General features: G+C 49.9%; 7 protein-coding genes across 7 annotated transcripts; 5 read left to right on the forward strand and 2 right to left on the reverse strand.

Moving 5' to 3' along the window:
* Window positions 1-264: 264 nt before the first annotated feature.
* Window positions 265-5754, reverse strand: J7337_009998 (uncharacterized protein; the record flags this gene model as incomplete). Its single annotated transcript, XM_044827586.1, has 1 exon — window positions 265-5754. One exon carries the CDS (start codon window positions 5752-5754, stop codon window positions 265-267), a length of 5490 nt encoding a protein of 1829 aa, XP_044678180.1.
* Window positions 5755-7105: 1351 nt separating this feature from the next.
* J7337_009999 (uncharacterized protein) lies at window positions 7106-9130 on the forward strand (the record flags this gene model as incomplete). Its single annotated transcript, XM_044827587.1, has 1 exon — window positions 7106-9130. One exon carries the CDS (start codon window positions 7106-7108, stop codon window positions 9128-9130), a length of 2025 nt encoding a protein of 674 aa, XP_044678181.1.
* Window positions 9131-9401: 271 nt separating this feature from the next.
* On the forward strand, window positions 9402-10637 carry J7337_010000 (uncharacterized protein; the record flags this gene model as incomplete). Its single annotated transcript, XM_044827588.1, has 1 exon — window positions 9402-10637. One exon carries the CDS (start codon window positions 9402-9404, stop codon window positions 10635-10637), a length of 1236 nt encoding a protein of 411 aa, XP_044678182.1.
* Window positions 10638-11937: 1300 nt separating this feature from the next.
* On the forward strand, window positions 11938-13084 carry J7337_010001 (uncharacterized protein; the record flags this gene model as incomplete). Its single annotated transcript, XM_044827589.1, has 5 exons — window positions 11938-11982; window positions 12032-12049; window positions 12096-12299; window positions 12348-12836; window positions 13040-13084. The coding sequence occupies 5 exons, from the start codon at window positions 11938-11940 to the stop codon at window positions 13082-13084; spliced, it is 801 nt and encodes a 266-aa protein (XP_044678183.1).
* Window positions 13085-13418: 334 nt separating this feature from the next.
* Window positions 13419-15029, forward strand: J7337_010002 (uncharacterized protein; the record flags this gene model as incomplete). The annotated part of the gene is made up of 3 exons (XM_044827590.1): window positions 13419-14041; window positions 14089-14548; window positions 14598-15029. 3 exons carry the CDS (start codon window positions 13419-13421, stop codon window positions 15027-15029), a joined length of 1515 nt encoding a protein of 504 aa, XP_044678184.1.
* A 534-nt stretch (window positions 15030-15563) lies between these two features.
* Window positions 15564-17171, forward strand: J7337_010003 (uncharacterized protein; the record flags this gene model as incomplete). The annotated part of the gene is made up of 3 exons (XM_044827591.1): window positions 15564-15726; window positions 15771-16962; window positions 17009-17171. 3 exons carry the CDS (start codon window positions 15564-15566, stop codon window positions 17169-17171), a joined length of 1518 nt encoding a protein of 505 aa, XP_044678185.1.
* Window positions 17172-17459: 288 nt separating this feature from the next.
* Window positions 17460-18609, reverse strand: J7337_010004 (uncharacterized protein; the record flags this gene model as incomplete). The annotated part of the gene is made up of 3 exons (XM_044827592.1): window positions 17460-17824; window positions 17873-18376; window positions 18429-18609. The coding sequence occupies 3 exons, from the start codon at window positions 18607-18609 to the stop codon at window positions 17460-17462; spliced, it is 1050 nt and encodes a 349-aa protein (XP_044678186.1).
* Between the last annotated feature and the right edge of the window lie 3279 nt (window positions 18610-21888).

The raw sequence follows: 21888 nt of genomic DNA on the forward strand, positions 1-21888 counted from the left end.
AAACTCGTGCACTTAGTAAATGATAGTCCGAATGCTTTGTAAATTGCAGTAAAGTTATGATGGCGACCAAGGGTGAGGTAAGAAAATTTGAGACCTTTGTCCTACGTGATAAAAAGATTTCAGTCACGATTCCACGAAGGTGAGCGGCAAGTATTCGACTGAGCCGTGTACAAGAGGTAAGATCCTTAAATTGAGGGCTTCCCCAGGGAGCGAGAAAGCATAAGACATTGAGAAAAAATAAACCCAGTAAAAACTCCCCTAAGCTTAGACTGAATTACCAAAGTCAATGACTACCAGGTCATCTTCCACATCAATCAAATCCCCCATCTGCACCAAAACAACCAAACATTTTCCGCCTACAGGACTGCGAATCTCAATTTCCATCTTACTCGACTCAATACAGACCAGAACATCGCCCTTCTCCACAACAGTCCCTTCTTTCACCATGACCTTGTAACATCGACCTGGCATCGTCGCCTTTACTCGTTCACCATGAAGGCCCGAGCTATCCAGACTCGGGCTGTGCCCATTGACAACAGATTCCACTTGATACGGAAGAAGCAATTCATCGACAAAGGGCGCGTTGGAAATGGCCCTTGCTTGTTGGTCCGCGGCGGCGGCGATGTCTTCTTTGTTCGTCGTAAGCCACATTTCGTACTGTTCAAGATCAAGAACACCATCGCTGATCTGAACAAGCTCAGACCTCGGTGTTCCGTCCAGCGCCGCTTCAGTGACGGGATAAAACGTAATCCTATCAAAGCGCCGAAAGAACCAAGCCTCAGTATCAACAAAGTCAGCATCCCAGATCTCAACGGTTCTCCCAACAAGCTGATAACCGCCAGGCGAATCCGTTGCGTAGATACACATATACTGCCCCCCGATACCAACAGCGCCACGAGGTGTGAAAGAGCGCGAAGGATTGTACTTTGTTCCAAACAAGCGGTCACGCGGGTCCAAGGGGATCGCACACGGTGAGCCCATGAACACATCACCCAGACCGAGGACTACGAACTCCGCGGCGCCCAGAACTTTGGTCAGATCAGAGATACCGTTCAGCTTTTGGAGGAAGTCGATGTTGCTGGGAAGCCAGGGAGCGTTGGGGCGGATTGTTGCTGTGTATCGCTCGATAGCGGCTCGGCTGACACTATCATCGAATGCGATGGGGAGACAAACGCTCCTTGAGGGGACTTGGGAAAGGACTTTGTACGAGCGAATATGGTCTGCCAAGCGTGACAGCATTAGATCTGGGGACAGACAGCGAGTATAGGTGACGTGGAGGCTGAAGACGCCAGGAGTGAGTTCTTCAACGCCGGTGATGGGATTCTTCTCATGGTTCTCACAGAACGCTGATATCTCGAAGTTGTGACGAAGGTTGAAGGCGAAAGCATCACCGAATTCTAACAGAAATGCCCGATCACCGGCTTGACGAATAGTAATCCTTTGACCGTCATGATCGATAGCACCCACGGCGGCGGGAATGCTTCCCAACTTCTGGGCCAGAGACACTTCATCAAATGGAACGCAGTCTAAAGCCTCAAGAGGTGAGAGCTTCTCAATGGCTTCATCAAGCTTCCTCTCTAACCCAATCGCAGTCGCAACATCAATAGGGTCGAATCGAATAGTATCCCCAGGCCGAACCTGCCCCATCTTCCACAGATCCGCAGAGCACACTACACACAGCACCACGAATCCACCGAGACTCGGACCATCGCAACCCAGAACAACAGCTTCATCCCCAGTGAAACTCACACTACCTATCGAGTAAGGAGCATCATGGATGTTTGAAGGATGCAAGCCTGCTTCACCTCCGCTTCTGCGAGACCATTCTGGTTGAGGGCCAGTGAGACGAACACCAAGGCGGTTACTGTTGTGGTGAACCTTCCAGTTGCTGAGGTACAACGCCTTAACGCTTTCAGGGGTGAAATAGTCTGGAGCTCCGTGGGGGCCGGGGATGACTCTAACGGTCCAAGAAGCCTTGGGGTGAGTTGGCACAGGCACTGGTGATATAGCTTGAGCTTCACTGACCAAGGGATCTGCAGGACCAATGGCGAGTATATCACGCGCCTGGAGCTTACGACCACCGAAGCCCCCAAGCTTTCCAAGTTCGAAAGTCGCCCGACTGCCCATCACGACTGGGACTTCGATTCCTCCCCGAATAGCAAGATATACACGATGCCCATGCTCAACGACACCGACACTCAGTATCTGACCTGCTTTAACACCAACGGCTTGGTTCATGGAAACCGCCATATCGTCGATCGTAACTTGTGCAACACCGCCAACGGCAGAAATCACAGCATCACAATGGAACTTCAAAGACGGGCCTCCCAGAGTACATTCGAGCCCAGAAGCGCCTGGGGAATTGCCCACGAGACGATTCGCGAGTCGAAAGGAGTAAGAATCCATTGGACCGCCGGGAGGGATACCGATGTTCCAGTATCCAGTACGGCCTGGATAATCTTGAACCGTGGTCAAAGCCCCAGGATGAAGGACTTCAAAAGAGGAAGAGTGGAACTGGAAGGAGTCCAAAGATTTCGTCGTATAGTCACCGGACCTGAACATGGGAGACGAAACAATCTGGCGGAGATACTCGAGGTTGGTTTGTAAGCCTTCAATACGAGTGGCTGCAAGGCCTGCGGCCAAGTTCTCGATAGCTTCTTCCCGATCAGACCCCGAGGCAATGAGCTTGGCCACCAGAGGATCGAAAGATGTCGTGATCTCGGTGCCAAGTTGGATCCAAGTATCGACACGAAGAGAGGAAGGGAATTCAAGAGTAGTGATACGACCAGCACAGGGGCGGAAAGATTGAAGGGGGCTTTCGGCATATACACGGACCTCAATCGAAGCGCCTGACATTTGGGGCTCGGTATCGAACAGGCGAGTTGCACTTCCGTCGGCAATGTTGATCATACACTCCACAAGATCAAGACCAGTTACTGACTCAGTCACAGGGTGCTCAACTTGTAGCCGAGTGTTCACTTCCAGGAAATAGAACTCCCTCGAATCGATATCATAGATGAACTCGACAGTACCGACGTTGCGATACTCAACCGATGAAGCCAACCGAATGGCAGCAGCTCGCATTTCCGCCCGAATTGACTCAGGGACCAAAACTGCGGGGCTTTCTTCAACAACCTTCTGATGGCGCCGTTGCAAAGAGCAGTCCCGTTCGCCAGCAGCAATGACACGACCTGTACCGTCTCCGAGGATTTGGACTTCAACGTGGCGAGCCCGTTGGATAAACCGTTCGATGAAAACGCCCCCGTTGCCGAAATTAGTTTCCGCTTGCCGTTGAACACTCTCGAACGTTGTGACTAGGCTCTGTCTGTCTTTGCAGTAGCTTAGACCGATACCGCCGCCGCCAGCAGTACTTTTCAGCATCAAGGGGAACCCGATTCGCTCGCTTTCTTTGACAGCTTCGTCCAGCGATCTGAGAAGGGTGTCACACCCTGGGACAACAGGGACGCCTGCTTCGACTGCAATAGAACGGGCACGATGCTTCAACCCGAGATCAGCCATTTGCTTTGGAGTTGGCCCAATCCATATTATGCCCCTCTCTTCGACGGCGGTAGCAAACTCGGCATTCTCGGAGAGGAAGCCGTAGCCAGGAATGATGGCATCAGCCGAGGATTGAGCAGCCAGCTTCAGTATCTGATCCATATCCAGATAAGTCTCAGATACTGAAGAGCCTTCAAGCTTGAGAGCGATATCAGCTTTGCTAACGTGCGCGGCGTCTGCGTCTATCTCAGAGTAGACGGCAACAGCTCGAAGACCCATTTTGTGTATCGTCTCGATGATGCGAACCGCGATCTCGCCACGATTGGCTACAAGAATTGTTGAGACAGCACGCTTACGAACTCCTTTTGTCAACGATTTGGTCTCCTCTTCGAGGGAAGCATGGTATGCTCGCCAGCCGCCGTGACTGGTGATATCGACAGCTTCATCGAAGCCGCAAGGCTCACATACGAACCCCTTTACCCAAGATCCGTCTTTGAGTTCGATTGAACCGATTGCAAGAGGAGGAGGAATTGTGAGCATGAAGCTCGCCAGGGAGGTCTTGGGCAGGTTCCATATTTCGACCTCGATTTCTGCACCTTCATCGGTGGAGACTCGCTTCAGACCTGGCTTCTTGGGACCGATTGTTGTGTTGAGGGAGTACAGCCGATAGGACCATGATGTCTTGGTGGCACGGAGAAATCTTCCACCACGAGTCGCTACATCCTTGTTGAGAGGAAACCCAGTGAGATGCGCACCAACAACAGCAATGGGGATGTAATTCGATGGGATCGATGATATTGAAGTGGGAGACTCACGAGCGCTTACACCGGTCGCACCCAGCAACCTTTGTTCGTCACCAAACCACTCGCGAGCCCAAGATAGAAGAAAGGATTCTTGCCAACGAGTCGAGATGAGCGTCACACCGAATGGAAGTCCATCTGGTCTAAAGCCAGCAGGGATAGAGAGCGCCGACCAATCCAGAAAGTTGACGAAATTGGTATAAGTACCCAAAATCGAGTTCTCCTCGACGGGGTTCTTGACGAGCTCATCAAGAGTGGGGAATGTTGGAGACGTGGGTACCAAGAGACCATCAAACCGAGCAAATTCCCTCTCGATTTGACGTGTAAGCTCCTGTCGAAGGTATTCACCCTCAAAGACATCTGCTGCTGAAAGGGTCTGAGCTCTGATGATAATCTTTCGCACGACAGGATCCATTTCTTCAGCAGCGGCACTCTCGATAAAGCCCCGAATGGCTTCGTACCGTTCTGCAACCCACGGCCCGTTATACAGGAGTCGCGCAAGTCGAAAGAGAGGGGAGAAGTCAACAGGAACGAGACTCCATCCCAAAGCTTCTGCTTTGACGAGAGCCTTTTCGTACGCTGGATAATGATCATCTCGACCGAACCAGTCTAGAGAGGCACATATCGCGAGAGAGGGCCTAGTGAGACTTGCTGAGCCCCCGAATTCGTCATAAGGGGCATTTTCAGGGTTAGGTCGCGCTCGAGAATATGGGTCTTGGACATCGTATCCTTCGGCGACAGATAAGACGGTCTCTGCATCGCTAACTGTAAGAGTGAATATGGACACACAATCGAGAGTCTTGCATGCAGGAAGTACGCCACGAGCACTCAAAGCACCACGGGTCGGCTTTAACCCCACGATGTTGTTAAAACCGGCCGGAACTCGACCAGAACCAGCTGTGTCTGTACCAAGAGAGAAGGGCACTATACCACGACCGACAACGACAGCACTTCCAGAGCTGGAACCTCCGCTGACACGACTGGGGTCGAAGGAGTTTGGTACAGCACCATATGGCGATCTTGTACCGACTAAGCCAGTAGCGAATTGGTCGAGGTTCGTCTTTCCGATAAGGATCGCACCAGCGGCTTTAAGCTTCGCGATCACTGTGGCATCTGAAGTAGCTGGTGTAGAACTGAATGTTGGACATGCAGCGGTGGTGACGAAGCCTTCAGCATCGATGTTGTCTTTTGCAGCGAAGGGGACTCCATACAGGGGGAGGGATGTGGGGTCAGAGGTCAAGGTCTGAAGGGCTGTCCATTGGGCTTTGATCTGCTCAGGAGAAGCTAGCGAGATCCAGGCTTTGGTTGTAGGATTAGCTGCTCTCTCGGATGAAACGAGGGAGAGGAGTCGGTCGAGGCCATCTCCACGAATTTGGGCAGACTTCCACTGAGAGATCGTCAAAGGGGATGCACTGCCGTTTGGAAGATTTTCCATGGCAGTATCAATTCCAGTCATAATATCAGGGGGATGAAAGAGCAAGATATCCAATGGAGGCTAGATGGGTTTGTGTACACGAGGTAAGACGAGACTGCTGTTTATCGAAGTAGCTCTTGCACAACCAAACGTCAATATTTATACTAATTTCTCCAACAGACTCAAGTCGGATGAGCCTGGAGGTAACACTGCGGAATCGTCTCAACGGGTTCGAATTTCCTTGTTTCGTAAACTTGCATAGCCTCGAGGATCACGCAGCCCAACGATTTCATGTTCACTGATAACACAACAGCACCTCTTTGATCAAGAGGGAGAACTTGCCGAAGGCCCGGCGGCCAAACGCTGAAGCCTGGCTGTACGGTATTATACAAATTGAGTGCTGGACTTGCACGTGGAAGAGCGTGAGAAGGAGTTCAAGGTCGAGTCTGGGGGTTGAGATTATGTGGAAAATTACGCTATCGCCGAGTCTAAGCCGTTTACAAGTCCGTTCTTCGGCCGTCTTGTTTCCGGACGTTTACCCCGTCTTCAGGTGCGGGAATAACAGGCAAGTCAATAACTTTCAATTCATTTGATCAACATATTTTTCGAGTCACTTGAAGTTGAATTCTTTACTAATTTTGTTTGTTTCATAGATCGTCAGCTCGAAGTCCACGATAAGAAGACCCAGAAATAGTTGGGCCAATCATGGAACTCGCCGGCGGCTAAAGTGGCTGTCAACCTGGTCCACGATGGACTATCTGTTTTGGCCGGCGGCGAGATCGTCTATTACCAGTCAACTTACTCGAAAAGGATATATCGTTTCGAAGAGTTGATGCATGTCTGAGGCAAGGGAAGCAAGGAACAATGTAGATGTGAGCTCGTGATTGAGACATGGCTTATGCCATTGGATCCTCGGCTTGCGGGTTTAGAGTGGAGGGACTTTTGTTGCATTGCGACAGATCGACATATGTTTCGACATCCTGTGTAGTTCACAGAATATGTACAGGAGTTGAAGTTATTCAGACATGGCTAATTCCTCTCCTCAACCAGATCAACTCGAGTCTCACAATGAACGTCCTACATGCCACCTCAGATCGGTATATCCGTTTCCCCGTATTTCCGACCCCGTGGGGCATTTCCCATCTCCGATGATTCCTTATCGTATTACGACCTTACCGTAGCAGGACGAACTGATAAGGCGCGGCCCCCGATGGCGGATCATCAACAATGGATGGATGGCTGCTCACTATCACGCCGTACTGTACGCCCACGACACGACCTCGACTCCCGCTTCGTCAACTGGTCGGCCCACAACAGCCAGAAGATGGGCCCCTTGTCTCTTATCACAAGCCAGCCTCAGTCCTAGAACAGAACGCCTGCGTCCTGTGGGGTCATGTTCTCGCACCCGTTTCACGGCGCCGGCCCGTCTGATCTCTCCCAGTCCGGCTCCGGCTCTGGCCGTCCTCTGATGGCAGCCACCGGCCCGTCTGCTGTCGGCAATAGTAATAGTAACGCCCGTGCGCGACCATGTGACACGTGCCGTGTTCGTAAGACGCGGTGTGTAAAGGAGGAGGGTCAGACGAGATGTGTTTTATGTACTTTTCACAACCAGCCTTGTACGTTCCTGCGTGGACCTACACCTCGTCAAAGGAGACAGAATCGGGAAAAGGAACGTGAGAAGCAGAGTGACGCTCGAGATGGGGATGAGAACCAGGGAAACTCTACGACTTCGCCTGTCGCGGGCTTTGAGACGGGGGCGTCTCCGTCGAGTCGACATGGCGATGCTGCGTCTACTCCCGCAAGTGTGGAAAGTAACCAACAGTTCACTCAGATGCAGCAGATGATGCCCTTTGAGGAGAACATGCCTGAACCGTCTCGACCTAGTATTCTCAGCAATACCCTCGGTCTAGACTTGAAGACGCATGCTGAGTATATCGGACCAACCGACTATCGTGACCCTGTTCTTCTCGACCTCCATCGCCCGAATCCGTTGAGCCAGGAGGCTCCGCCGCTGTCTACAACCTCTACGTTCGCTAGACGACTGGACTATCAGACTGTCTTCCTCGTTCATCCTGATGAATCAACTGCTTCCGAGAAGATGCGCATTGCAGATCTGGATGCCATCGAAGCGACTGTTCATCCTCTTGGCCGCACGCTGGTTGATCTTTACTTCCGAATTGTTCATCCCAGTTTTCCGATTTTGCATAAAGATGTATTCATCAGCAAGCACCGACTATCTCACCGACATTTCGCACCGTCTTTACTTGCTGCGGTGTATCTGGTAGCTCTCGATTGGCAACTATACGACAGTCAACTTGCAGGACGTGAAGTCGAATCTATCCCGGATCCAGCTGCCCTCGAGGAATTAGCTGAACGAACTATCAACCAGGATATGCGACGACCCAAGCTTAGTACGCTGGAAGCTGGGTTACTTCTTCTCCAACGAAACCGAAAGATTGTCGAGTCTGGATCTCACACGCACCCAATGTCGAACCGCATGTTCACAGCTCAGATTGTCGCCATGGCTCAAGATCTGGGTATTCACATCGACTGTAGCTCTTGGTCAATACCCGCATGGGAAGTCGGTCTGCGACGACGGCTGGCTTGGGCTCTGTACATGCAAGATCGCTGGGGAGCGTGTGTTCACGGACGACCCTTTCTGATTCAAGACAACGACTGGGACGTTCGGCCTTGCACGGCACCAGATTATCCCGAACTCGGTCAGATGGATCCTGAAGCGAACCCGGATCATACTTCACCTATCATTGTTGGATGGGACTTGTTCATTCGTCACATTGAGTTGACGCAGATTCTGAGTGATGTAATTCGCACATTCTACAGCGCTGCAGCCACTCGAGTTGGAGGGACATTAGATCAGATGGGCGTTGTTGCTGCTGTTGAATTGGCCAAACCTCTGGTCTTTCGTCTTCGAGAGTGGCATGCAAATCTACCAGCTCGACTTCAATTGCAGAATACTCAGCTCAGAGAATTATGTGCCAATGGAGCTCTTCATCTCGCCCATGCAGCAGTAGAAATCGCACTCCATCGTGCTTTGGTCCGAATCACAACACCAGACACACCTGCGTCTCTTTACGAAGTTTTACGATCAACAGCTCGAGCCAAACTTCAATCAGCGATTGAACTGCTAGGATCCCTACGTCCTGAGCACACTGCTGCATTCTGGGGAAGCGCCGCAGCGTATCAAGCAGCCGAGATAGGATCTCTGGCCGGTCTACTCTGGGCTACAGCAGACTCATTCGATGAGATGGCATGGTGTGCATCTCGAGTCGACGAGCTTAGATGGGCATTGAGAGTCCGTGGTGCAGCGGCACCCTTTGCTAGAGAAGCATTGAGACTTCTTGAGCGTGATATTGGTGGTCTCGGTATGGTCAAGACTGCCAATGACAGCATCTCATGAAGAATGAGCCAACTTACAAAAGGACCAAGCCACAATGGAATCTGAATCAATAATGACGCTATCGATTGTGTGGCTCAACTAACTAAAACACGAAGCAAACACGAAAGTTGGTACCAGAGACTACATGTCTATGACATCACCTGTGCGACACTCAACGCGACGCGTCCACCACTTTCCGTGAACCTTGCCATTTCCCAGCATTTTGACTCTTGACATCAACAATCTGTCAATTCTTCAATTATATTGTTCAAAAGACCATTAACCACTTAAAATGTCTGATTCAAAGCACCAAGACGTCGACAACACCAGCAATGGCGAGGAACAGGTCTCAACTGGCGAGAAGCACCAGATTCAGCATGACTCTCCTGATGCGAAGCGCACCAAAAAAGAGGCTGGTCAGACGACTCTTGATGATGTAGTGGTCATTTCGGATGATTCGAAGGACAATGACAGCGCTGCGGAGAAAGAAGACGACACCAAGGCCAAGTCTGACAAGAAGGAGGAAACCAATGGCGAAGAGCCCAAGCCGGATGACAAGAAAGAGGCCAATGGCAAAGACTCTGAGACCAATGGAAAGCAGGAGACCAACGGAAAGGATGCTGTACAGCCTTCAGAGGAGCCCGACGTCCCTTCAAGCATCCTCGAAAAGGGCATCATCTACTTCTTCATCCGTGGTCGCGTCAATCTCGAAGACCCCGAGAGCGTCGATGACATTGCTCGTTCCTTCATCATGCTCCGACCCATCGAAAAAGACGCTCGTCTCGGTGACGGTCCCATTGCTGACTCCGGCAACACTCGCATCCTCGCACTCCCCAAAAAGACGCTTCCCGAGAGTGGAAAAGAGCGCTACATGGTATTCGTCGAAAAGTCTGGCGTCTCGTATGAAGAGATTAAGAAGGAGTTCTTGTCCGCAGACGAGTATGAAACCAAGACTGCTGGTACACGTCGTACACCGCCTGCTAAGCCTGTTGGTGAGGGCGTGTATGCCATTACATCGACTGGTCGAGAGAGCCATCTGGCTTATTTGACGACGCTGCCTGAAAAGCTTGAGGAGGTCCAGAAGGAATTGGGACTGAAGGAGAAGGGAAGCTTCATCATCAGCACCAAGAACCCACAGTATCCAGGACCTCAGAACGCTCAATTACCTCAGGGGCCTGACTTTCCCAAGGAGTCAGTATCACCACCTTTTATCGCGACAATTGCTAACATGGACAGAATCATTGATGAGTTCCGCTCTCTGCGCTGGCTTCCCTCCAAGCCCTCCCACTTTGACTACCCCAACGCTCAAATCCTTCTCATCGGTGAATCAGATGGTATTGAGAAGGCTGTTGAGCCTCAGAAGAAGGATCAGAAGGATGGAAAGGAGGAGCCTGAGACGGTGCTTGAGCATCTTGAGGATGACGATGTGAAGCGCATGAAGCATCTTGGTGATGACCAGTCTGCAGCTATCTATGCGGACTTGCACGTCCAGGCTAAGGATTATCCCAAGATGCAGACGACCTTTTAAGTGGTGATGGGATATGTTATCGTAGGTATGGTCATGTATATCGAAAGGGGTAGTGTTAGTTGTGCCCATCTATGAAGAAACGAAGAGTAAAGATGTTTCCAAATATTAAGTACAAGCTCACTGTGACGTTGCTGCATTGCACCCTTGTGCTGAGATTTGCTATAGACAGGACTTCATCCTGGGGTCTCTTCTTGTTCCAATACTGCCGTGTCTTATCCCTAAACCTTTCCAGATCATTTTTGGCTCATCAACTACCTCCCATAAGCATGACACAGTCAGGGGAGGGAGGTGGTCTAAATATCTACTAGGTTTACCTAAAGCGCTTCATCGTTTAGATTAGACATCCTAAACTTAGGTTTATTGCCTATAACCACTTTAGCAATCCCTACCGCGGCAACGACACAAGATCTCCTGTCTCTCATCACAATGAAACATTGTGTGAACGTGGAGGATTTGCGTGCCGTTTTGGTGTTTTGAACTTTACGAGGCATTATACGCAGAATGAGAATCGGTTTGTGGGCAAGGGGATGCAATAAAAACTTGGGACCTCTATCCTAAGTGACAAAAAGCTTTGGGTAAATTTAGGTAAATTTAGCAGAGTTTTAGAAGATCTTAGACTAAATATTTTTAGTACTTCAGTTTAACGTCAGAAGTCTTCTTACACCCTGAGGAAGGGGAGGACATCAGCTGAACCAGCATTATCTTGATGACATGTTAAATTTGGATAAGACGCTTCGGAGGGCGAGGGATGCTACGGAGGGAGACTTTATGCATAGAAAGGTTCGTGTGAGAAAGGATGGTACTATGAAAGTGACCACCAAGGCGGAACTACCGGCGGGTTGTATCGTTACGGAGGATGAGGGGTCGAAGAATGGGGTTATGAAGCCAGGTGAAGTTCCTAGGATGGGAGGTCTGAGTAGACTGTGGACGTATCGGAATGGGCAGATGCCAGAGTCGTTCAAGAGTGTCTTGACTGACGGTCTGTAAAGGACTAGAGGGTAGGACATGGTACTAGAAGAGACGGTAGCATAGCATACGATCCATAACAAATATCAGCGAATAGCCTTGCGAGAAGCCTAAGTCCAACTCATCTTCTTTTCTTGGATGAGTTTTTGGCTTCAATCTCGCAATTGTGACTTTGCTAGGTTGTGATGTTGTGATGATGTTAGCCGTTAAGCATCTGCGCCAAATTTGGTAGTGGACACTAACACTAATGGCGCGTCAATTTCGACGTGCTCATCCACAGCGTTCATCCTCACTCATCTTTTCGGCACAACCACCTGTTTCCTTCAATGCGAAAATGGATATCCCAGTCGCGGCCAATATTCTAGGCACCCTCGGAGCTGTAAGTCCCCATGTCTATCCTGCTGAAAGTTGTGTGCTAACGTTACTAGGTCTGTTGGTCAATCCAGGTTCGTCCTCTCACCCACGTCCAAGACCACAACTAAGACTCAATAGCTGATTCCTCAAATCATCGTTAATTATCGAAGACATAATGCAACGGGTCTTCAGCCATCGATGATGATGCTCTGGGCATGGGCGGGTGTGCCGCTGGGCGTGTACAACATCGTCAAAGAGTTCAACGTCGCCTTGCGGATACAGCCTCAGATCTTGACGCTTTTGAGTCTCGTCACCTGGATCCAATGCTACTACTACGAAAGAGTATGAAACAATATTCATTTTAAAGGCCAGGAAGCTAACGAATGCCAGAAATGGAGTGTGTACCGCTCTCTGCTCGTTGTCATCCCAATCGCAGTCGTGATGGGCGGCATTCAAGCAAGTCTCATCATCGCCCTCCGCATCGCCAAATCACGCTCCTTAGAATGGCCTCTCATCCTCATGGCGTCTCTGTCCGCAGCTTTACTCGCAGCAGGTGTACTCACTCACTACTGGGACATTTGGAAGCACCGAACAGTCCGTGGCATATCATTTCTCTTTGTAGCCATTGACGCAGCAGGCGATGTGTTCTCACTCGTGTCCGTGTTCTTCCAGCCCGAGCTTGATGTTCTTGGTATTGTCATCTACGCCACAGAGTTTGTTCTGTGGTGTGGTGTGTTTGCTTGTGGCGGGTATTACAACTTGCTACCTTGGGTTAGAAAGAGGTTTGGGAGTGAGGGCAAGAGGGCTGGAGGGGAAGAGAGCGCAGGGGATGGTGTTATGATGAATGAGAATGTTTCTTCAAGTTCAGTGTTTAGGACGGTAAGTGGGAATGGAGAGGGTGTGAGGGCGAGGAATGCACATCGTGTATCTCAAGATGTTGAGTGAGCATGGTCCGGAAACAATCTCCCCCAACTATCCATTTGCCTGACATAGAAGAAGGCCTCGAGATATCTAGTTAGAATATTACAATGATTTCTAACATTATCGCCATCAAGCGAATCGCACTGACAGACTCATCATAGGTCAAAGAGATGTCCCTCGCTTTGTGTCGGTTTGGCTTGTGTTGACCAGTTGAGAGTGTCTTGCCCCTATAGCCAAGCTATTATAGCCTTAACCATAAGCTTACAACCTGTCAATTGTCTCTCGTATTTCCTACTGTTAACTTAAAAGTCTGGCATTCTCCAAGACTCGATTCCAGACTCATTCTAGAGCGTCCTGCTCCCGCGACAGGGGCTTGCTTTTAGTGGACCTAGCCCCTTGAAAACGTCACCCTAAGACTATCCCGGCTTTCCACTTCCATCCATTCCATCATGTCTCTTCCCGCGACAAACCAAAACAATCCTCACATCGTCATTTCTTAGCAAAACAGGGCCCTAGTGCCATGTTCGAGCTCCAGCTGCAATGCCTTCAAGCTGGTCCTCCTCCAGCCGGCGACTGATGCTCAACAAACGCTTCAGTCGCATGGCCATCGCTGGCCTCTGCACCGTCATCTTTCTCATTCTTGTCTTTTGGGGTGCTATCCATGGTAGCTATGGCGTATCTCAGTACTATTCTTTTTCGACGACGAGCTCTTTTCGCCCCGTGTCCGTCGACCCCGAGGGTAAGACAACCGAGGACCTTTGCGCGACGTTCCCCAAGCATTTGCTACAAACGATACAGCCTGTCTTAAAGATGGGCCACGCCGACACGAAAGAAAGACTCGATGCTCAATTCGATAGTGTAAGCGCTTGCTTTGGAAAGGGCGAGTTGCTGGTCTTCTCGGATCTCGACGAGGCGGTACACGACCATCAAGCGATCGATGTCCTCGCCGATCTACCCGCCATTTACTACCACGACAACCCCGATTTCGTGAACTATCTTTGGCAGAAGGAAATGCGGGCAAATGGTACTCTCGACGTGGACACGGAAGCGACAGCGCGCATCCAAGGTTGGAGGATGGACAAGTTCAAATTCCTCCCGATGATCGAGCGCGCATGGAAGATGAAGCCAAACAAAGACTTTTACTTCTTCTTCGAAACAGATACGTAAGTTTCCACACCCGCGCAGCTTGACGCGCCACTAACGGTTACAGCTACGTCTTCTGGGACAACGCCTTCCGCTTCCTCCAAACCTTCGACCCCGATGCGCCGTTATACATGGGCTCTCCCTCGCCGGGTACGCACGACGTTAAACAAGACATAAAGACATGGTTCGCAAACGGCGGGCCAGGCTTTGTTCTCAGCCGTGGTGCGATGAGGGCACTCCTTGTCCGTAAGACAACGCCCTACGGGCAGTACGTCGAACCGCCAGCTACGGAAAAGTGGCTTCCCATGCTTCGGGACGATTGCTGCGGTGACAGCGTTACGGGATGGGCGTTGTGGAACGTCAGTGTTCCGCTGAGGGGATACTGGCCGCTGTTCAACCCGCATCCTCTGCACAGCATTCCCTTCAGCGACAAGTATTGGTGCCAGCCTGTCATGACGCTACACAAGTCGTCGCCGAAAGACATGGTTGATGTTTGGCGGTGGGAGTTTGCGCAACGACAGCTCGGGGTAAGCTTGAACACCGGTAAACTTTGTTTAATCTTTCTAACCCTCATAGCGCCCGTTACTTTACTCTGACGTGTGGAAATTTCACCATCCCGGCGATCGTGAAGTTGCAGAGAATTGGGACAATGGGAAATGGGATTTCACAGTTGCACCGCCTGAAGCAAGAATCGACTCATTCGAAGCGTGCGGCAAGTACTGTAAGGACAGCAGCGATTGTCTACAGTACAATTGGCGAGGTCGCGACGAGAAAAAGTGTGTAACTTCCAAGTCCTTCCGAGTCGGCGAGCCACGACAACCCGAGAAGATCATCGAGCCTGAAGTCAAAGACGACAAGGGCAATGTTATACCACCGCCGCCAGATCGCCAAGACCGATGGGTGGATTTCAAGTCAGGATGGCTGACCGAGAGGATTGAGCAGTGGAGGTCGAACAGGAATTGTTCAGAAGTGCAATGGGTTGGGCCCAGTACTAAGAGAATCTTCTGATTTGATACCAGGGTCGTTGAATATACTGTTAGCCGGGCGTTGGGGGGGAAAGGGCATCATAGGTTATAGAGCATGCATTCCTAGCTTAGCGATAGCATCTTGTAGGCGAGTCTTTTTGCTAGGTATACTTGTCATCGTATCATGAAATACAGTACAGCATCTGCAAGCGAGGCATAGCTAAACGGGCCGTAGAGTGAAATCTCACCATTCATCGATCGACAAACCCCCACGAACCATTTTAATCCCGGTTCACATCCGCGGGTCCAGAACACCAAACTAAGAAAACCACTCTGGTAGTTCACTTTAGCTCAATGAGCTACAAGGGTGTTTTGAATGCAGCTGAGGCTTAAAACGGTTATCGATGGTGATGAAAAAAATTGCCTCATCGAAGCTATGCATGGTATATCATATGACATTTTTTATTTGCTTGGCTGCGGCTGAAGCTGAAAAGACTCTTAGAGCTTGCAGCTAGTTTTTTAAGAAACTCAATTGCTCACTGCAACCTCATAATATCTTCGCCACATTAAAGCAAAAATGGGAACAGAAAGCGAAGTAAATGCCGCGCAGGAGCCGGTGGGAACGAGGGATGAAGCTATCGCCATAGTAGGCGAGGAGCAGCACTCGATTGATCCTATCGTCGCGGCGCGCGCAGTTCGAAAGATTGATTTGTTTCTCATCCCCGCCATGATCATAGGCTGTACGTTTCAACTCATCCTCCTCAGATAACTCTAACATGTATAGATGGCCTCGTATACTACGACAAAGCTATTCTCGGTTCAGCTGTTCTCTTCGGGATGACGACGGATTTACACCTCACTATTGTTGATGCAACAACTACACCACCAACAGTCGATACCCGTCGTTTAAGCTGGGCGACATCCCTGTTCTACTTTGGAATGCTTGCGGGTTTGTATCCCATGACATTCGCTCTTCAGAGATTCAACATCGGTCGTGTTCTGGGTGGTGTGGTCGTCGTGTGGGCAGCTATTTGCATGCTCACTGCTGCGGTGACGTCCTACCAGGGTTTATACGTCCAGCGATTCTTCCTCGGTTTCGTGGAGAGTATCATCCCCACTGGGTTCATGTGCATTGTCTCGGGGTACTATACACAGTCTGAGCAGTCTTTGCGACAGAGTTGGTGGTTCTCGTCGACGGGGCTGTTCACCATTATCGGTGGAGCGATGAACTATGGGTTTGCGCAGATTACGGGCGGGGGGTTGAAGAGATGGCAGTATATTTATCTTCTTGCTGGATCGCTCACCTTTCTTTTTGGGCTGTTCTGCTTCATCATGCCGAATTCGCCCGTGTCAGCTTGGTTCCTCACCTCCGAAGAACGCTTCGCCGCTGTTGAGCGTTTGAGACATGGACAAACTGGTGTTCGTTGCACCAAGTTCAAAAGCTCTCAACTCAAAGAAGCTATTCTCGACGTCAAGATCTGGCTCGTGGCACTTATGATGGCGTCAGCGTACACCGTCAACGGCGCTGTAAGCGGTTTCGGACCCCTCATCGTCTCAACCTTTGGCTGGAGCACTCTGCACTCCATCCTATTCCAATTCCCACTCGGCGGACTGTGTTTCATCGTGATTCTCCTCACAGGTTGGCTCGGCTCCAAGTTCACCAACATCCGCATCTTCATGCTCATCTTTACATGTCTCCCCGTCATCGCGGGTTGTGCCATCATTTGGAAGAGCGAGTGGAGTTATCGCGCTGCTGCACCGGTGGTGGGATACTCGATTACAGGGTTCTTTGGGGGTACAGTGAGTCTGATAATTACTATTGGAATGTCGAATGTGGCGGGTCATACGAAGAAGAGTTTTATGGCTGCTACGATATTTGTGGCGTATTGTGTGGGAAATATTGTTGGGCCGCAGCTTGTTTGGAGTCAGACGAAGAAGGATCACTATCCTGCTCTTTGGCTCGGATTGATTATCTGGTAAGTCTTGTTTAAATTGCTTTTAGCTCGTGACTGACTGTTTTAGTTACATCATCTGTATCTGTGCGTCGACTACGTTGTACTTTGTTCTGAGGAATGAGAACAAGAGGAGGGATGCTCTGGGTTTGGGAGATGAGAGTGAGAGAGCAAAGTTGGCGTTCCAGGACTTGACTGATAAGGAGAACCCTTACTTTCGTTACGTTTACTGATAGAATGTGGAATTGAGAGACATGGATAGATAAAAGTTACGGGGATCTGTATGGACAGCCATACACGATGGGGGTTGTCTAGAGAAGCAGCTTGGACAAGCTCTAGCAGCATGCAGCATTGAACAGTCTGTCCATAAATCATGGCATATCATTAACTACCGACAAGGTACGGAGTATCTCATAAACAATCCCATGCCCTCCCCTACTTTCGGGGTGCCTCGTGGCTCCTGATCCCAACAATCAACTCTTAAGTGTACATACCACAAACGACAATCTTTGTCTTACCCTCTACAGCTTCGAAGGGGTCTCATTGTGGTTCTTGATCTCAACAATCAACTTTCCAGTGTTGATGCCCTTGTACAAGTCCACAAGAGCCTGCTCAGCGACCTTGAGGCCACCGCGAACAACAGTCTCCGTCTTCTTGAGCTTACCCTCGGCGATCCACTGAGCCAGCTCAGCACGGGCAGTGGGGAAGTCCTTGACGTGGTCGAGGACGATGAAGCCCTGCATTCGGATGCGCATGGTGACGATCTGGGAGAATGCTCGGGGGCCCTGGGGCTTGGCGGCGTTGTACTGGCTGACGAGGCCGCACTCGATGAAGCGGGCGTGTTCCTTTGCTCGCATGAGACACATGTCGAGGATATCACCACCAACTAAGATATGTTAGTTCTATCATGTTGAATCTTCGGGGTGAGACTAACCATTGTCGTAGTAGACATCGATATAGTCCTTTGTCGCCTCAGCGAACTTTTCCTTAAAATCATCCGCCTTGTAGTTCAACGCAACATCAAAGCCCAACTCCTCAGTGAGCCACTTGCACTTATCATCACCACCCGCGATACCCACGACCCGCGCACCCTTGAGCTTAGCGATCTGGCCCGCCACACTTCCGGTAGCACCAGCAGCACCCGAGACGACGACAAGCTCACCAGGCTTAGGGTCAGCGATCTTGGACATGCCAACCCAAGCAGTCAAGCTGGTCATTCCCAGAGCGGAGAGCATGTCCTTGGGGTCTTGGAGACCGGGGTACAGGGATGCAGGCTCGAAACGACCTTCGGGGAGGATTGCGAATTCAGTCCAGCCTGTTAGGGCGGAGACGATGTCGCCTTCTTTGGCCTGCTTGCTCTTTGAGGCGAGGACGCGGCATGCGCATGACCCACGCATGGTTTGGCCGATTTGAACGGGGGGGAGATAAGATCGCATGTCTGGGGTTGTTAGTACAAGATAACTATGTGATACAAAGGAACGAAAACGTACCTCGGAGCCAGCCTCGCATGGCGGGGTCGAGAGATAGGTAGAGGGTCTCAACGAGGATTTGGCCATCTTGGAGATCCGCTGGTGTGGGAGCTGGGGATGTCTTTTGGGTGAAGGTCTGGCCGGGGATGATATCGGTGGTGGGACGCTCAGCGAGCACGATGGAGAGGTTATCACGGGCCATTGTGAAACAGTTGTGATGGTGGTGTTGTTTATTTGATGGAGGTAGGGGTTGTTTTGTGTAAGGTAAGGTAGTGTTGGTGTTGGTTGGTTGTGTTGTGGAATGTTGAGCAACAGCCGGGTTTGTGTCTCTCGATCTAAAGTAAGTCAAAGTTGTAAGACAGTAGGTCGATCTTTCCGGTATTTATACCAGGTGGCGTAAGTGTATCTTTTTCAAAATGATGAACAACGAGTGTATCACACACTTCTTTTTTCGTCCACTGAATGAGTAAGTAAACAAATGATCTAAGCTAGTTAGTAGTTGTAATCAGTCTCAACAATCCGGGGACTCACGCCCTTTAGTACCTCACTTTTTCACTCACGGTCACTTATTAGCTAGTACATTCTCTAGTGCAGGATGTCTTGTCTCTCTGGGGTTGTTATCTCCGTGAGGTTTAGAGCGGTGTCTTGTCTGGGTCAGCTTTCCCACTGGCAGCGCGCTAGGACGCGGGACGCTATTCCCATGAGGACATATCCCCGTCAAGCGTAAAGTGTTCGGCACCGGCGCCCTCGGGGATCGACCGGTCAGTGGGGAACGCAACCGGCCGCCAGCAAAAAAAGAAAAAGAAAAGAAAAAGCTGGGGAGGAGGTGATTCAGCTCTGTCTAGTCTGTCCATGTTGAGAAACCGTGTCCGGTCGTAAGCAGTGCCGAGGCTCGGACGCTTCGCCTTAGGGGGTAATTGGGGCCTTGATTGAAACTCAGCTTTGGATCCTGTGTGTCCAATGGTGCGTCACTATGGCATTTCATCTCTTGCGTTTGCGTCTGTCTTGGTAATCCCTCCGATGGACAGACATAAAACCTCGGTATCCGTCGGTGCCGTATTTGAAACTGCGTCCGGAGGATTCGTAATACTAGACGTCTACCTCATGTGATTAGTATTCGAAAGATGACGTTTTTTTAACAAGACGCAAGCCTCGGGACCCCGCTGGACGTTTGACCGAATTCCGAAAGGTTCTAGTGATGGAGATCGATCTTTTGAGGTGGTAATGTTAACGCTTCGCTTCGCTTCCGGACCCGATCTCTCGGCCGAAGTGACATGGGTTGATGTCGCCAATCAATGGACAGACTCGGCAGTTGAGGGGGCTATAATGCAGGTAATATCATAGCCAAGTCACGGCTGTATATGTATGTGTGGGTGGTTGTAAGCACTTTTTTCGTCCTTCTTGGGTCATCTTCAAGAGTCGGCGTGGCATTGCTTCGTCTTGTAGCATCCGGGCCGTAGTTCAATGTCAAGTTATTCTCCGATCTGATCTGCATTAAAACGAGAGGCACATTCATGCATGATGTCATTCCGTTCATCTTGAGCATTGCTTAATTGTATGTCTTCTACCATCGATACACGGTAAAGGATTGAGGTCCGACACCTGTGAACATTGTCTCTAAACATACTCAATTGAAGTTGCCAGAGTACCTTAAACGGACTTCAAAACTCCAAGTCCGCCTCAGCATTGAAGTTTCAGGCTCTGATTGCCGTTTATGGACACACGGCGTTTGAGGTTGCATTGCGTCCGCTCTGCAGCCGAGACCGACAGCTTGAGCCCACAGTTCTCCCCTCAAAGTTCCGGTCACTTTTTTGCTAAATACCTCTACAGAACTCTAAAATGTGATCGGACATATAACCATTGTCAGGGCTTTGAAGCGGCCACGGTAACTCACCGTTCTGGTATCATGATGAGGTTGGCGTCTACGAGCCGGTTGAATACTACTCCGCCGAAGTGTCTCAAAGTCTCACAGACACGATGCAGAGCTTAGTCTGCCGTCCGAAATAAGACCATTGGACTGGTTGGTTTTGTTCAGAAATGTCAATGATGAGGACGAGAAAGGCTTACAAATATGTGCAATACATGAGTGGATGATCAAGTGTGCAGAACAAGATAGAGAGGGCTCTATGCTAATCGCCATCGGTGGTAAGTGATGCCGTCTCGTACCCACTTCACCTACACTCTGCAGCTTTAAGATGATGGACTGCTTCATTCTGCGGCGCATCATTGTTATATCGTGAGATGATCTATACACGGACCTTTCATTGTCTTGTCGAGCATGAATTACCGCCAATACATCTGCGATGCAACCACAGTGCATCAGACGTAAGTCTGAACTTTGCTTGTATCGTGCAAATGGTCTTGTCAGCTGTTTTATGGCTTTCAGTTCTGCTGGCAAGGCAGTGTAGTCAAAGGTCAACATCTCCAGGGCATGTGATAGCTTTCAAAGAAAGACGTGAAGCTAATAGCTTTCTGCAACTAACAGAGACAAGAGCTGAGGAGGCGCAGTCAATTGATCAAATTCCGCACGAATCATGACAGCTTCATCCAAGTGGACCTCTTTGATGCAACGGAGAAAACAGACCACCCGCAATAGCTTTTGAGTGATGGTACATAAGTCAATCGACTTTTAGGAGTCTAATTACGATCTAAAGGTGCTCAAAAGTCTCCCAAGTTATGTCGACCGATGAAACACAAACTGGTCTTGGGTAGAAAACTTCAGCCCCCGACAAAGAATCTCAACGCAACCCTTATCACGCGATTCATCAATCATATTGAGCGTCATGACAAGTGAGGCATGGTCGAAGATTCATTTGAAGGAAGAGAATTTCTTTCTATCAACAGATGAATCATAGTGCATCCATGAACGAGCTGAAGTATCCCAGCAGAAACAGTTTCAGTCTTGGCGTTTCAATGGGTTCTGTTACACTCCACGTTTTACCCGCCCAATTATTACTCAACATTTCCACTCCTCGAGATGCCAGAAAGGCTCAAGACTCTGAACAAAGAAACCAACATCGGAAAAGAGTTCAGTGTTCATATCTCGTGATATTCTAATCATATATAAATGTACAAAGTTTTCTGATCGATAATTGAAGTCTTTTGTAGAAAGTAGAAACAAATGCCGATGAGTTTCAGAATTGGTAGCGTCAATCGCTCAACCGGATCCCGATCACGATGTAACTCTACGATCTCCCATCTCAGACACACAGACTAACTCACGCAAACCATCCAATAACAGCTCATACCAAATCTCGAACAATTCTTCCGTTAAATTTCTCCGTCTCCCACCACCAGCATGAAACTCTAATCTGTCGATACTACCACCATCACCCACATTAACAACACTACAATCTGATCCTCTCGGTTCGATCGGGCCATTCCAAACGGCGCCTCGCACGAATCGAGTTTGGCTCGACCGTTTTCCATCATGTCGCCCCCCGGGTCACCCCTGCAAGTACCCCCGGCTGCGAAATTAGAG

The sequence above is a fragment of the Fusarium musae genome, chromosome 7 (assembly GCF_019915245.1).
Source record: "Fusarium musae strain F31 chromosome 7, whole genome shotgun sequence".
Classification (NCBI taxonomy): Eukaryota; Fungi; Ascomycota; class Sordariomycetes; order Hypocreales; family Nectriaceae; genus Fusarium; species Fusarium musae.